This window comes from Osmerus eperlanus, chromosome 6, assembly GCF_963692335.1.
Source record: "Osmerus eperlanus chromosome 6, fOsmEpe2.1, whole genome shotgun sequence".
NCBI lineage: Eukaryota > Metazoa > Chordata > Actinopteri > Osmeriformes > Osmeridae > Osmerus > Osmerus eperlanus.
This window is the reverse complement of record NC_085023.1, coordinates 5,648,898-5,664,942: the sequence shown is the minus strand read 5'-3', so window position 1 is coordinate 5,664,942 and position 16,045 is coordinate 5,648,898. Positions and strand designations below refer to the sequence as shown.

The 16,045-nt window shown below is 40.1% G+C and overlaps 1 protein-coding gene and 1 long non-coding RNA gene across 2 annotated transcripts; one reads left to right on the top strand and one right to left on the bottom strand.

Annotated features, from left to right (window-relative positions):
- Nucleotides 1-619: 619 nt before the first annotated feature.
- Nucleotides 620-11,872, top strand: LOC134022716 (uncharacterized). The gene is made up of 6 exons (XM_062464467.1): nt 620-701; nt 8,442-8,695; nt 8,861-8,989; nt 9,412-9,552; nt 9,814-9,928; nt 11,817-11,872. Exons 1-6 carry the CDS (start codon nt 659-661, stop codon nt 11,870-11,872), a joined length of 738 nt encoding a protein of 245 aa, XP_062320451.1. The 5' UTR covers nt 620-658.
- Nucleotides 11,873-12,789: 917 nt separating this feature from the next.
- LOC134022824 (uncharacterized) lies at nt 12,790-15,480 on the bottom strand. The gene is made up of 3 exons (XR_009930679.1): nt 15,470-15,480; nt 14,477-14,738; nt 12,790-13,242 (listed from the first exon to the last, which is right to left on the bottom strand). It is a non-coding gene; the product is annotated as an uncharacterized LOC134022824 (long non-coding RNA).
- Nucleotides 15,481-16,045: the final 565 nt, after the last annotated feature.

Here is a 16,045-nt window from a genome sequence, read left to right as displayed (position 1 = left end):
CTTACAAAATAGAAGGAACTTTTAGCTGCTGTCCTAAAATGTCTAAAATCAACTCTTTTTCCTCACTTATAATTAATTGATTTTCAGAGTGGACAACAGAGCCTGATGTTTACAAGGCAGCCAACATGTTTTGCCGTCACTTGCTTAACAATGCTGAACTCGAGCCAGGGTTGGTTGCCAGGCTTGATCTCGGATCCACTGAGGAAGATCGTGAAAAGGAGATTCTAACTTTCTACAAAAAAACAGGAATTGACTGGACAAGCCCATTTTCTGTTTTACTGACTGGTAGGTATCTTTCATTAAATGTGTTTTACTGCAAAATTTGTAACAAGAACAGTGATTACAACTTAAAACTGAAGTAAATCGTTTAACTAGCTGAATAGGCTTTATGCCCTGCTCCACTACTTCCTTAGATTAAAGCAGCTCCTTTATTTCCTGTCTTACATTACATGCCAAACTTATTAATCCAGATGTGCCTTACCGCAGCAGTCACAATAACCATGATCAGGCACACCTTCAGGAAGTAGTTGAGCTGGGAATAACACCTATTGAAATTGACCCTTACATTATATACACATTCCTATGTGTCTAGAGAGTAACTCCTTGTATTTCAGGTGATGCAGCTATTGGAGATGGTGTAAAACGGCATTTCCTGTCTATGGTAATGGAAAAAATCCAGTTTGGTTTCGACCTTGACTTCGGTGAGTTTTAACAGTTTATTGTATTGTTTTGTTTGTTAAAAAAAAAAAAGCATACAATTTTGCCTCAAACAGAAGTAGTGGGGTTGGATTAATTGGCTCTGACTAGGTGGCCCTAAAGCTCTTGTTGGATTTGGAAAGGTTGGTCACCAAAATGGATCTCAAATTGACAACTGAGGGCGCATTGTGTGTATTATTTAACTGAAAATTGTCTTCTCTCATTGTAAGTGGCACTCTGTCTTAGTTCCATATGCCACTAATGGAGCAGGCTTCTAGCAACCAGTGTGAACGCGACAAACTTCCAAAAATCTTCCTTTTAAACTTTTACTGACAAAAACGTAACGTACAAACAAAACATGAATTCTTTGGGTCTTAATAACAGTAAATCGGTGCATTGGTATTGTCGGTCAGAAAAACTGTGTTGCTCCTTAACCTGACCATCTCAAAACTAAACAAGCACAAGTTGGTCACATGACCACCGTTCTCTCCTGATTCTAAACATTCCACTCATTTAACCAATCAAGTTACTTTACAGCTATGAATTAACTAATATTTCTCCATACATGAAATTATGGATTTCGAGATTTAAATAAACAATATTCTAAATAATAATATTTTTATACAATAAAAACTCTTCTTCAAATTGGCTCTTACATTTCCGGCCCCTAATTGTTATGCAGGTGGGCAGAACAATTACTAAACTCCTTTATTTAAACAAGAGCCAAACAATGTAATCTTACAATACATACTCAAAACTATACAGTTCAAAAATCCAATTCAAAAGTCCTAGAGCCATTTTCATCCTGACTCTAGTATCAAGCAAAGCTTGCTGACTGGTCTATCCAGCTTGTTGGTCTTCGTCTGCACAATAGCTCTCCTTACCACACCTTTGCCGTCTGGTAAAGTCTTACTGATCCGTCCCATTACCCAGGAATTCCGCGGAGCAGCGTCATCTGCAATCAAGACGACATCTCCTTCTTGAAGATTCCTTCTTGGTCTTGACCATTTCTGTCGATTCTGCAGTGATGGTAGGTACTCTCTGAGCCACCTGGTCCAAAACAGATCTGCAATATATTGTACTTGCCGCCATCGTCTTCGAGCATATTGGTCATCCTTGGAGAAAATTCCAGGAGGGATGCTTGGTTGTGCCTTCAAAAGCAACAGGTGATTGGGTGTCAAGACATCCAGATCGTTGGGATTGTCTGACACCAGTGTGAGAGGCCTGTTGTTAATGATGGACTCCACCTCACACATGACTGTTAACAGTCCTTCGTCATCCAGAGACTGCTGTTGGACGATTGATCTCAAGATCTTTCGGACTGTACGAATCTGTCTTTCCCATACACCGCCGTGATGAGAAGCTGCAGGTGCATTGAAGATCCATTTGACACCTTTCTCCATCATTGCATCTGCAATCCTTTTCTGGGTTAGATCTTGAAGTGCCTCGCGTATCTCTCTCTCAGCAGCAACGAAATTAGTCCCATTGTCTGAGCGCATGATCTTGACCTGACCTCGTCTGCATGTAAAGCGGCGGAGCGCATTTACGCAGGAGTCGGTGTCCAGACTGTGGGCAATCTCAATGTGGACAGCTCTTGTGGTGAGGCAAGTAAAGAGTACTCCATACCTTTTAACATGGCTGCGCCCTCTCTTGACCTCGAAAGGCCCAAAAAAGTCCACTCCTACATTTGTGAAAGGAGGCTGATCTGGGATGATGCGATCCAATGGCAGATCAGCCATCTTTTGCTCTCCAGTCCTACTGTTCAGCCGTCTGCAGACTGTGCATCTTGAAATGATACCTCTGATCAATGAGCTTGCTTGAGGTATCCAATACTTTGTGCGCAGCTTAGATAACATATAGTTGCGCCCACAATGTCCAATTTGTTTATGGATATGTTGCAGGATAAGAGCAGCCACTGGTGACCCTTTGGAAAGAATTGCAGGGTGCTTTGTCTCCTCTGGCAATGACAACCTAGAGAGTCGTCCACCCACTCTTACGATTCCATCCTTCAGCAAGGGATCCAATTTGTAGATTGGGCTGTTCTTCTTCACATTTCCCTTCATTTGAAGAGCCATGATTTCCTCTGGGTAAGTCTGAATCTGGCAAACCCGTATGAGTTCCTTTTCAGCCTCTTCCAAGTCTTCTATGTCAAGCAAAGCTGGTTTAAACGTCCACCTGAACTTCTTCATGTGCGCTGTAGCCAACATATCCCGCTTGTTTGGGCAGATTTCTGACTGTTTGATTTTATCCACGAAAGCTTTTCTCTCCTCTCTCAACTCTAACAGTGTTCTTCTCAGTTTTAAAAACCAAGCAACTGCTCTTTTGATGCGTGTCCAATCTGAGAAGTTTGATATGAGCTTGTTCAGAGACGAGGCCTGTTGTTGAGGAGCATCCTCTTCAACTCCTACTGCACAGGACTTGACCTCAGGGTCCTCTACGGATATGTCCATCATGTAAGGCAATTCCGGCCAATCTTCCTGAGATTTTAAGAGGAAACCTGGACCTTGCAACCACGTCTTGCCTTCTACAAAGTCCCTCACTCTCATTCCCCTTGAAGCTTGGTCTGCCGGATTTTCCGCTGACTTCACAATGCCATTGCGAGGGATGGGAATGTTCCCTGATCATTGTGACTCTGTTTGCAACGAAAGTCTTGAATCGACTGTGTTGGTTTCCTATGTATCTCAGAACTGTGGTGCTGTCAGTCCAAAAGATGGAGTCTTGGAGTGGCACCTGCAGCTCACGTCGCAGCATCTGATCCATTCTCACAGCCACCACTGCGGCTGTCAACTCTAGCCGTGGAATTGTCACACATTTCAAAGGTGCTACCCTTGCTTTTCCCATCAAAAGAGTGCAACATCTTTCACCTTCTTTGTTTTCCAACAGCAGGTAAGTGGCAGTACCATAACCAATCTCTGATGTGTCAGCGAAGTGGTGTAGTTGTGCTGACTGCAAAGATCCAAATGTCAATGGCTTCACACACCTGCTTACTGTGAATCCTTCCAGCATTTTCAACTCTGACAACCATTCTTGCCATCTTTGTGCATGTGGTTGCATGATTTCCTGGTCCCAGCAACACTTGTCTTCACAGAGCGCCCTCAAGATCAGCTTTGCAGGCAGAATGGCTGGTGCCAGGAATCCAAGTGGATCATATATCGCACTTACAACAGACAGGATCCCACGCCTTGTCATAGGCTTTTCAGGTATCTTCATATGGAATTTGAAACTATCTGAGTTTGTGCACCACTGGACACCCAGTGCACGCTCCATGGGAAGAATATTGTGGCTTAGGCCTAAGTCTTTGATCTCAGTGGCTCGGTCTTCTTCAGGAATTGTCAATAGGACAGTCTTACTAGAGCTGATCCACTTAGTCAGTTGAAAGCCTCCCTTTGCACACAATGCTCTCAAATCTCCCACAAGTTCAACTGCTTGAGCCTCAGTAGAAACTGACTTCAGGCAGTCGTCCACATAAAAATTGTGGAGAACTGTGTCAACTGCTGTTTGGTTAGCTGTTCCCCTGTTGTCCTCGGCTGTTTTCCTCAAGGCATAAGATGCACAACTCGGTGAAGACATAGCACCAAAAAGGTGAACCGTCATTCTAAACTCTTCCATCTCTTCACTCAGGTTGCCATCTGGCCACCACAAGAAACGAAGGAGATCTGCATCTTTCTCAGGGACCTTTACTTGATAAAACATAGCCTTGACATCCGCCATCAACGCCACTGTTTCCTGTCTGAACCTGATCAGAACACCTATAAGCATATTGGTAAGATTCGGACCCTGCAATAACTGCTCATTCAGAGAGACTCCTCTGTATGATGCTGTGCAGTCAAAGACTACGCGAATCTTGTTCTTCTTGGGGTGATATACTCCATGGTGAGGAATGTACCACACCTTGCCATCATCACGCAACAGTTGTTCCGTGGGGACCTTTACTGCATAGCCATTCTCAATGACGTCCTTCATGAATGCCTTATAGTCCTCATGGAAGCTCTCATGTCTTTTCAATTTCCTTTTCAGGCTGATGGCACGCTGTTCTGCTATGCAACGATTGTTTGGCATTTTCCTTGTCTCATCTTTCAGTGGCAAACTTATGCAGTAATGTCCATCTTCCAGTTTAGCTGAACTCTCCACCAGAGTCATGAACTTGTGGTCCTCTTGTGACAATTCTTCTTTCTCTTCACAGTCACGCTCTGGGAAGTCTGCATTATACTGCTGTCGTAACAACTCTTCGATTTCCACAACTAAAAGATGATTCACTGTGTGGCTCTCATTGGTGTCACTCTTCATCTGTAAACCTCTTATTGGTCCATTTACCACCCAACCTAGGGCCGTTCGGACTGCATAGGGACCATCTCTTTCACTGTGTATAACCTGCCATGGCTCCATTGCCTTTGGAACATTGGTGCCAATGAGCAGACCCACTTCAGCGTCAATATGAGGTAGTGACACATCTTTCAGGTAAGACCACTTTGCAATGTCTTCCTGTTTGGGAATGTTATCCTTCTGAACTGGAATGAAGCCGTGGGTGAATACCTTGGGCAGATCTATGTAAGAATCCTCTTCCACACCGCACATCTCTAAGTCTGTCAAGACAAGCGTCTTCAAAGTCTTACCATCATCTGCTTTGTTACAGCCCATGGTGTTAAGCAGAATCTGTGTTCGTCTACCCCTGAGATTCAGCTTTCTTCTGAGATCTTCTGTGCAGAAGCTTGCTGTGCTGCCAGGATCAATAAACGCATGTTTCCACATATCTATCACTCTTCTTTGACTTCACCTTAACAGGCAAAACAGCTAATGCACATTTTCCTCCGGCCCCAGTGTAGGCACATGCTTCTTCACTCAGAGAGACGCATGCATTGGAGATTTCCTTGCTCTCAGAGCCATCCTCTTCCTGCTTATCCGCAGACACAAGTCTGGATGTCTTTGTGAGCATGTTTGACACTTTGCTCTCTTTTTGCAGTCTTTGCTGAGGTGTCCCGGGGACAGACATCCAAAGCACAAGCCTTTGGATTTCAAGAAATCCAATCTTTCCTTGAATGGTGAATCCTTTAATTTCCTAGACTCTGCTAGAGTGTGTTTGTTGTGACAATAAACACAGGGTTTCTGTGAAGCGACAATAGCAGCCTTTTTAATTGTCACCTGTTGTTCCCTTTCTTCTTGTGGAGCTACAACTCCTGTAGCAAAGCTGCTGCTTCCCTTGTGGACAGTTTTCTTGAACTTCTGATCTTTTCTATCCCTTTCTTCCTTCATTCCATGAGATCCGAACAAGCTTCCAAATAGGGGGTCCATGGCGATTTTAGCCTGTCGGTCAATGAATGTAACCAGTTCCGAGAATCTTGCACGTCTTCTCCCCTTCTCTTGAATATCAAAAGCTGTAATTCTCCACTTCTCACGCAATTTATAAGGAAGCTTAGACAGAACAGTCCTCATATTAGTTGGGTTGTCCATCTCCTCCATGAACTCAAAATCATCCATTGTGTTCTTGCAGCCAGTCAGGAACAGCGCATAAGCATTGAGAGCTTTGCCATCTTCCATCCTGATGACCTGCCAATTCAACGCCTTCTCTATGTAGGCATTAGCGATTTTCAGCTCGTTGCCATAATGTTTCTGTAGTAGACTTCTTGCTTCTTTGTAGCCCCTTTTCGCCACTGGTGTATTGTTCCAGATAGTAGAATTTATCTTGGTAGGTATCAGCCTTGCTCTCCACAACATGTTCAAATGCTCTGATGAACGATTTGTAGGTGAGAGGATCACCTTTAAACACTGGTACCTCTTTGCGTGGCAAACTCGATAAGTTATGCTGTTTCACAAGCATTTCTGTGATGTCACTTTGTTTTTGTAACACCTGATGGAGTTCTCTATCATCACTGTCCTTTTGTTTTGCAGGTTGTTTCTGCGTGTTCATCGTTGACTGGTATGTCACAGGTCTGGAACTCTGAGAAGCCTTCCCTGGTGGTGACTGCAGGCAATCATCTTTTTCCTCCTCCAACTTCACTCTACATTTAGAAATGTAACTGTTCATGCCATCTTCTTCATATGACTCTAACACCTTTAGTTTTGCAGTAGACTCGGCAAGTGCTGCATCAACTTCCAACTTCTCTCTTTTAGCTTTGAGCTTAGCTTCCTCTAGATCAAGAACTTGTTTTTGTTCTAATGCTAATGCGCGTGCTTTGAGTGCTGCACGTTCTGCCTCCTCCTTGACACGTATTGTAGACAATGAGCTCCGTGAGGATCTTCTTGATCCAGTGGAAACACCTGAACCATATTTACTTTTAGGTCTGCAATCTTTCCAATTAACTTGTGACACACTACCATCAGCTTGTACCTCATCTGGTTCTGGTGGGACATCTGCTCTTGGAGCCTTTTCTTTTCTTTTAATCTCCTCCCAGACCCAAGTCAGTGAGGTTTCCATATAATCTTTAACTGATGTCAATTTGTTATCAAACCCTTTTTGATATTCAATTATTTCTTCTTCATCCATCAAAGATATTATGGATTCATTGAGCTCTAATAGTTCTTTATGCAAGTTGCACAAATCATTTTGCAAAGGATTTTGTACAGTATAAAGATCATCTTCATTTCCTTTAAGCTCATCAATTTGTTTCATTTTAGCAGTGATCTGGCCGAATTTTCCTTTCCTGGTTCCCATTAGCCTACGCAGTTTCTCTAGTGTAGCCTTTTCAGTAGGCTTTGGCTCCCTCTTGTGGCTAACATAATCGGGTGTCGGTACACTTCCAGAAAGTTCTGCCATCTTCATTAATCAATGCAAATTCACTAACAAATGTCTCCAAAATAGTCTTCCGACAGCAAATGTTAATGTCTCAATGGTTCCTCAAATCGCAATGATTATCAAGAATTAGATGATTCCAAACTTAAGTATGTTAACCAAACACTTAGATTTTGCTGTATGACTCAGCACTTCCAGTAGCAATAACCAGTCATGTTAGCTAGCACAGGATAGCAATAACCGCTAATGCTAACGTTAGCACAGGATAGCTTCAGCTTTAGCTCACCTTTTCCAACTTCTTTTCAAACCTTGAAGCTGATTTCCACTTTCACTCTTCGAGCTATCTTATTCTTGCTCCAAATCTGGGTTTTCTGTTTGTCTTCTTCCAGTGAAGCAAGTTTTTCTGACTTTATGTAAGTGGCACTCTGTCTTAGTTCCATATGCCACTAATGGAGCAGGCTTCTAGCAACCAGTGTGAACGCGACAAAAAATCCAAACTTCCAAAAATCTTCCTTTTAAACTTTTACTGACAAAAACGTAACGTACAAACAAAACATGAATTCTTTGGGTCTTAATAACAGTAAATCGGTGCATTGGTATTGTCGGTCAGAAAAACTGTGTTGCTCCTTAACCTGACCATCTCAAAACTAAACAAGCACAAGTTGGTCACATGACCACCGTTCTCTCCTGATTCTAAACATTCCACTCATTTAACCAATCAAGTTACTTTACAGCTATGAATTAACTAATATTTCTCCATACATGAAATTATGGATTTCGAGATTTAAATAAACAATATTCTAAATAATAATATTTTTATACAATAAAAACTCTTCTTCAAATTGGCTCTTACACTCATGTCTGGTATTTTGACTCCCCATAATCTGTTTGTGTGACATTATGTAAATCATTATCAGAGCTAGATATTTCCTTGAACTGCGATTGAAAAACCTCAGGATAATGCTACTGTCTCACCAGAAATCAGATTTTATTTGTTTTTTGTTTTTTCGACTCTCAGAGAACACTACCAGAACTCTTCTGTTCAATGGGACAGGCGATCACAAGGTCCCATCCACTTCCAAAGCCCTGATAGATGGAGACCTTTTCCGAGTAGCTGGACGTGCCATAGGACATTCTTTTATTCATGGAGGTCCTCGATTCACTGGACTGAGTCCAGCAATGTTGCAGCTAATTGTTAAAAGTAAAGAGGAGTCTGCTGCACTTGAGGTTGCTGACTGCCCTGATACAGATGTTGTTGATGTGGTGTCTGTAGTAAGTGTCACTTGAAGTTGTTTTATTGTCATGACACAAAACAAATTTAAATTCACTTGAATTGATTATTCCTATGCTATCATGCAAATATGTTTACTTTGTATTTAACATAAAAAGCATAGACCATAAAAGTGATATACCATTGCCTTACTTTATTAATTGCAGCTTGATAGTCAGAGAGAACTGAACCCACAGGAACAATGCGAGGTGAACAACTTGGCCTTCAGCTGGGATCTTCCTCCCATCAATAATAACAACAGGAGGTGGTTGGCAGAGAAAATCCTACAGCATGCAGTATATGAATAATTATAAATAAAATTAAGTACTTTTTATTTTTTTCTTATTTATTCTATTATTTTTATTCATTTTTTATTTTTTTCTTTGCTGCTGTTATTAATATCATTATCACTGAAATATCCACATATATATACAAGCACTTATAAATACAGAGTACACGCACTTACACACATGTATAGCATATACAAAATTCCCCCATTAGTTAAGCTACCTCCTTGTCTGGATTTACATGTTTGCATTTCGTTTTTTTTAATTATCCACCCTTTTATTGGGTAAAAAACATTAAAAGTAGTCCAACCAAAAATAATGATGCTAAGTATATTGTAAAACAAACAGATTCACTAGTGTAATAATGTCTTTTTTTCACCAACAACTGTATCTAAATTATACTTAAACTTATTTATAATTTATTTTTGTAGGTCATTGAACGGAGAAGAACACAAATGAAGCAGCTCCGTAGGGGGCTGAAAGAGAGAGGTGTTGTCACTATGATTAAAGAGCGTCCGGCCCTATCCGAGGTCCTTTTCCCAAGATCAGCAGAACAAGTGATGGACTCACAGGTAATTAGCTTCTCATAAGAAACTGCTGACTGTTTACATAAATATCATTATGGTTATTGTCATTGTAATTATAAAACTGGAATAAGGCTTTAAGTGTAACATTTTGGAGTTCTATCATTCAGATAACAAGCCTCCATTTTTATATACAATTAAGGTTGCCTTTTCTACCTGTACTTTTCTAAATGTGATATTTGCAAAGTAGCTCTACTCTGTTGATATACCCTTTAATTGATAGTCTTTGAAAATGTTTTTACTTCTTAGACCATCTTGAAAAGGATCATCTGGCCAATGCCAGATAGTGAGGATGAGGATGACCACAGCAACGTGGAGGAGACATGCCTGGTCACAGGCTTTTTGAGAGACTACATTGAAAAAGGTCAGATTATTGGGTGTGCTCAAGCCTTCGGCGAGAGCACAACCTTTGTTCTCTCACATATATATTATTATTATTATTTTTTTATTTTTTTTTGCCCCCCTAAAACTCAGTCAATATTTGGCCTACATAGACAACGTAGGTGTCAAAAGTTTCGTCTTGGTAGCGATTGAGTTGCTTGTATTGGAATTTACGTTCCGTTGCATGGTTTGGGCTTAAGTTAAGTTTTTGTGGCGAAAAGTGAAGCTAACGGTGGCTAATTTGCTAGCCACAGTCACTGACGTTACTAACGTCACTACGTCACTAACGTCACGAAAACACGCGTGACTACCTTTGGCAGAACATTCGTTTCGCATCTGTTAACTTGGGGGATAGCTAGGCTAACTATAGCTTTACTGCAAGGCAGCTGCAGAAACACCACAAGCAAAGAGGCCAGGGTGATAACTATTTACTCATTTTACTTTGTGATATGACACACAATTGTGATGTGTAATGTACAGTATAAGCTGATATTATTAAGGAAGTACATCTACTTTCGGAAACAGTAGTCTACTATTTCACTGAAGTATTAGCATCATGACATTAGCCTGTGTTGCCCGGGCAACACATACTACAGTGGTCTATGATGTAGCGTTATCTGTTTTCAATCGTTAAAATAAACATTCCTCACATAAACATTTTCGTTGTAGGATTTATTATGACATTAGATTACAAGTAAACGATTTGTGAGTGAAATTATCATTACCTGTGGTTTCAATCCAGTGTATCACTGCAACGCTGTAGCCTACGCGAGACACTACAAAAACATCTACACAGCTGTAGGAAGTCAAACGGCGACAGAACATGTTCGGCACTCCCCTTACTTAAATCAAAAGTCTATCTAACTACTAACCTGAACTTCATTGCCACAGCCTAAACTTTGTCAATCTGTTCATGAAAATAATTAATTTCAGCCTAAACCGTACAACGGAACGTTAAATCCAATTCAACCAACGCAATCGGTACCGAGACCAACACAGCAGTAGTCTAGTACTGTACCGTAGTAGTACAATTTACCGGGGCAGCTTCTCCACACAGGGCTATATCGCATTTTGCGTTGTTACTGACAATGATCGCTACCAGTGAGCTTTTTATGAATGAGCGATTTTCCACTAAATAAATGTCAAGCTTATTTACGTTTTTGGGGGCATATTTTCAGTTAGCAGATGGTACTGTTTGAATCGCGATTCCATCTTCTACTGCCGGTAACGTCGTAGAATAATCTTCAAAGGGGGTTCTTTATTAATGAATGAATGCAATATGAGTAGGCTAAATGCCTGAAAATATCACGAGAAGGGAAAACTTAAAAGGACGTTTAAGTCATAGAGATTAGGTCAATTTTTACACCGGTCTGCCAAATTTATTCGTTTTGATTCAGCTATGAGGCTGCCTCTTGCAGGGGAAATGAGAAGACATCATATTTAATTCTACACTTCACTCGTATTTTCAGTTGTAAATGAGCAGCACAAAAAAAATGCTTTTAAATCTATGTAATCTTTATAAATAATAAGTATGCATTTTAATATAAAATATACAGATATATCAGTTGTAAAAATGTCATTCAAAAACGGACCCCTGTGCAACCGAAGCAAGCAAGCACACCCTACAATTTCCCCAGAAATTGTACCCTCTCTAGTTAATGTTAAAACAGATCGGATTCGGAACACTGTTCATATCCTAGAGCTGTTGCTAATTATTCACATTGAGTCCATATTTATGGAAACATGTTGGTGAAAAATCACATTTTGTAAACAATGTTTTATTTTACAGTAGAAAGTCCATTTTTTTCTACAGTGAAGCAGTGACTAACGATGTTCGGGTAAACTTCAAAAAGGTATGACTGTCTTTGTAGGGTCTTCTCAGGAACTACAACTACTCCTGAAGTTCTGGACAGGTTGGAGTAAGTAAGTAAGTAAGTAAGACTTTATTTATATAGCACATTTCATACAAGAATTGCAGCTCAAGGTGCTTTACATAAAATCAATAAAAACAATAATACAAGTGATAAACAATTCAAACAAAAATAAAAATCCCAATAAGATCTCTGTTCAAGAGAGAAACCAACTTTAAACATGCATCTTAAAAGTAACAATAATATAATTAATAAAAGTAGGAAAACCCTTTTGAGATAAAATTACTTAAATGCTTCGGTAAAAAGGTAGGTTTTAAGCTGTCTTTTAAAAATGTCTAGAGTGTTTGCTTCCCTAATATTTATGGGTAATTTGTTCCATAGTTTTGGGGCGTAATTGACAAAGGCCGAATCACCAATCTTCTTATGACTGCTTCTGGTGACCTCTAATAGGCCTGCATTTGATGATCGCAGTGTTCTAGCTGGTGTGTAGTTTATAAAGGAGTTAGCAATGTAGCTAGGTCCTTGTCCGTGTAGAGCTTTGTATGTGAGGAAAAGGACCTTAAAGTCAGTATACCTCCCCAGCACCTTTATGTTGAAGTATCTACGGAAATTACTCTGCCAGTCGCCTCAACCTGCCTCACAACGCTGAAACTCCCACTGAAGTGCCAAAGTTACCAGGCATTCGAAGAAAACTTGGAAGCATCTATGAGATCTACAGAGTTTGGGTTTGGACTGATCTGAGAAACTTTCTTTAAAGCAGAGGTAGGCAGTAAGAGAAACCTAACTCCCACATTTCCACACCTGGTTTGTAGTTTTTGTAAATTTTAGTGATGCTTCTCTTTATTTTTCAACAGTCTGTAAAAAGATAGTTCTACTCTCATGTTGAATATATTTGTATAGTCAATCATACATAAGTACCTCCATAAGGAAATATCCCCCTAAACCGTTTAATAATGTTGAAATTTTAATATCATACAGTTAAGGAGTGTGATATTTTATTGACAAATGTTTAAGGTTGTGGAATAAAGACAACTTCAAAAAGAAAAAAAAATGTTGTGCTTCTTGCTTCCAGAATGAAACTAAAATGCACTATAACCTTTACATGTGAACTTAATTGACTGTAATGCTGTTACCGGTATTTAAAAATGCTGGGTTTGATTCTTGCCATATCAGTAGTGGTTGTAGTTCTGGATAGGAGAAGGGGAGGGGGAGACTGAGACTGTCACTGCATCAACTGCTGTAGTGTGGCTGTGTAGATGTCCAGTGCATCCAAGAAGGGAACATTGGGGTCAGGTAAGCTAGCCATGTCCTCCTCAGTCAGGTGTCGCTGCAGCTGCACTTGAGGTACTTCAACTTGTTCCCTTTGACGTCCAAGGTCATCAAAGCCGTACGGTCCATCCCAATCGATACCATAGTCTGCCTCCACCTCAACACAAATAAAAGACGACTGGAATTTTAAGATTATTACACATTTCATAAACTTTTGTGGTGGCTAGCTTTCTAGCGGAACAGGTTGCAAAATAAAGCGCAGGGGAGTCTGGTCCAAGTTCAGATGCAAAGGTTGTTTATTGATCAAGACAGGGAACACATTCAGTTAGGTCTCTCAGCACCAGAGAGAGCCTAGCCTAATCATAAAAACAGACAGTATTTATAGTTGATAGGCAGTCTCATAATTTGTACCTTGAACCTGCCTGTGTGAATAACTTTTAGTTATCGATCTAAACAGTGTATGTCAGTTTGCCTCGGTCCCAGAAATCTGGGCCTATTTGTACTAGCCGTTCAAAGTCTGGTCTTCGTTAGCTATCTTTCACTATCTGGTCAGCAGGACCCACTCAGGGTCCTTCAATGGAAGATTTGTCTTCGTATGCTAATTGTCTCTGTATGTTCTCGTTATGACCTCTGATGCACAATCATTTCTCTTACATGATCGTGGAATCAGTAGTGCTATTTAGGTTTTATGCTTAGTGGCCTATAGTTTAAGATAAACTCGTTCAGTTGGTAGTTTTCCATCTAGTTCCCTAGATAGGCCTAGAATGGGGTGTTCTATCCAGTTTTCGGCCCACGACACTTTGTAACTGTTTCAGAAAACTGAGGCTTTGTTTGGATACAACACAATACAAAACCTATGGCATCTTAAAATGTTTCACCTCAAGATTTACAATTACAGTTTAAAAAATGTTAAGCTATGCAATCACTTCTCCTAAGCTTAAAGGAGTCATCACCTGGTGTTTTAACATATCCTGTCTCTCTGTAATTGTCTCAAAATGATTACACATGAGATTTTGACTGGTCTGGATGCTCATTGTAATAATGGTAATGAGGTGCACGCTGATTGAGAAGCTGCTCACTGCAGAGCCAATGATCAGAGCTGGACCAGGTCCGCTGCTGTCCCCCTCGCTTTCACAAATTCCTTTTCTTGTAATGTATGTATGTATGCATGCATGCATAAATGAAAATTTCAAACTCCAAATTTTCAGTCAAGTTTCAACTGAGGTCCAGCTATAATATACATGTTTTAACAAGGCAAAATTTGATTTTAAGGTGATGACTCCTTTACATATTAATTTTTTTAATAAATGTAGCCATATCATTGTAGGTTTTTTTAATGTTTAATTGAAATGATGGCTCCTAATATGATACACTCAACCATTTTAACATACCTCATCAGGATCCTCAAGGTTTCTGAATGATGCCCAAAGTTGGTAGGGAGACTGGCTACCTGCTGTTCTCAGGCTATGACGGTTCCAAGCTTCCATGAAGAAGGCCAGTTGCCTCTGTAGTTGAGGCAGAAAAGCCCAGTGGAGTGCAAAAAGATGACTCTCATCATCAGGATTCAACATTCCTTCTCTTTCTAGGTTTCGAAAGAGAACATGGAATGGGTCCAGGACTTGGATGTACACATCTCTCCATAGGCGTTCTATCCTGGAAGGGCAAGTGACACGATAAAGAAAAAAATTACTAACAAAATGAAATGTTTTTGCTTTGAATTATAATTGTCAAAATCATAATTAAGTTATTTAAAATTAGAATTGATGACAAAAACGATGTTCAAATAAAAGATTGATGTGCATAAAAGCGGTAACTTTAGATAGTCCTGAGTAACAAACTTGTATCCAGACAGGATTTATATTGTGACCGACAGTAAAGCTCCGCTGATGAATGACGTATGGACTGAATAAATGAGGAAATTGAACAGCGCATCTGACCCTATGCACAGTTTTATATATGAGGCCCTGGTCTTGGTGGAGTAATTGCCTAAAGTATGAAAATGCAAGCAAACTAAGCAAACTACACACTATAAAGTTTTATGTTTTACGCTTTATGTCAGTGTTCAGAGGAGAGAAGATCATAACATCCAACAATTATGTGAATAGAATAGAAGAAATAAAATAAATAAAAAGTTTGAAAGTAGTTCTCTGGTCCCTAAATGTTGTCGTAACCCTTACACACTGTTCAGGTCTATTTTTGACTCATTTTTCAGAGCCCTACAGTGCAAGTATTTCACTCACATTTGAATGAAGTACGCCAACTCTTTCAATACATATTAAAACAATAACATAAAAACCCTTTATAGGTTTCCCTATAACTATTGTTAGTGACATTATATTCTCCTGAAATGGTTTTCTCATAATACAGTGCTATTGAAAACTTACCGCTGGTTATGACACTTCTTCCAGTAATGTGAGAGTTCCGGTTCTCTCCTCTGTGTTCCACCATGAATTGGGCAACATCAATGTTCTCACCACCTTTGTCAGAGCGCACACGTGATGGCAAACCAAATTTGTTGATGCCACCAATGAAGCTCTACAACACAGTAGATGCCTGATTGTTCGTTGCAGCAGACAGATAAACAATTAAACGGCTGAAGCCATCTATTCCACCATGAACAACAAATCTCCAGCTATTGGTAAAAGAAAATAAAGAAAAGAAGAAAAAGCATTTCTAAAATATATAAGGTATCAGATAGCAATTTGAAAAGGGTTCATACACAGCTTATTTGACACAAAGAACAGTAGGGTACAACGAAGAAAAGTTGTGGAGCGGGTGAACAAAGTCAATATATCGTATGTTCAAGTATGTACCGTATTAATTTGTGGTTTCCATCTATGTGCCACATTGCATTTGGTGCAGGAACAGAGTATTGCCTCCGTCTTAGTGTCCGATTGGCCATGGCCCGCACCTCATTCCCAATTGGGTCCACTCTTTTTAAGGAGTACTCTTGTAACTAC

Bases quoted from the DNA above. Each gene is read 5' to 3' on its own strand.
- LOC134022716 (XM_062464467.1), top strand. From the start codon at position 659: ATGGTAATGGAAAAAATCCAGTTTGGTTTCGACCTTGACTTCG. The intron at 702-8,441 runs GTGAGTTTTAAC...TTCGACTCTCAG, and splicing joins TGGTTTCGACCTTGACTTCG to AGAACACTACCAGAACTCTT. The intron at 9,553-9,813 runs GTAATTAGCTTC...TTTACTTCTTAG, and splicing joins AACAAGTGATGGACTCACAG to ACCATCTTGAAAAGGATCAT.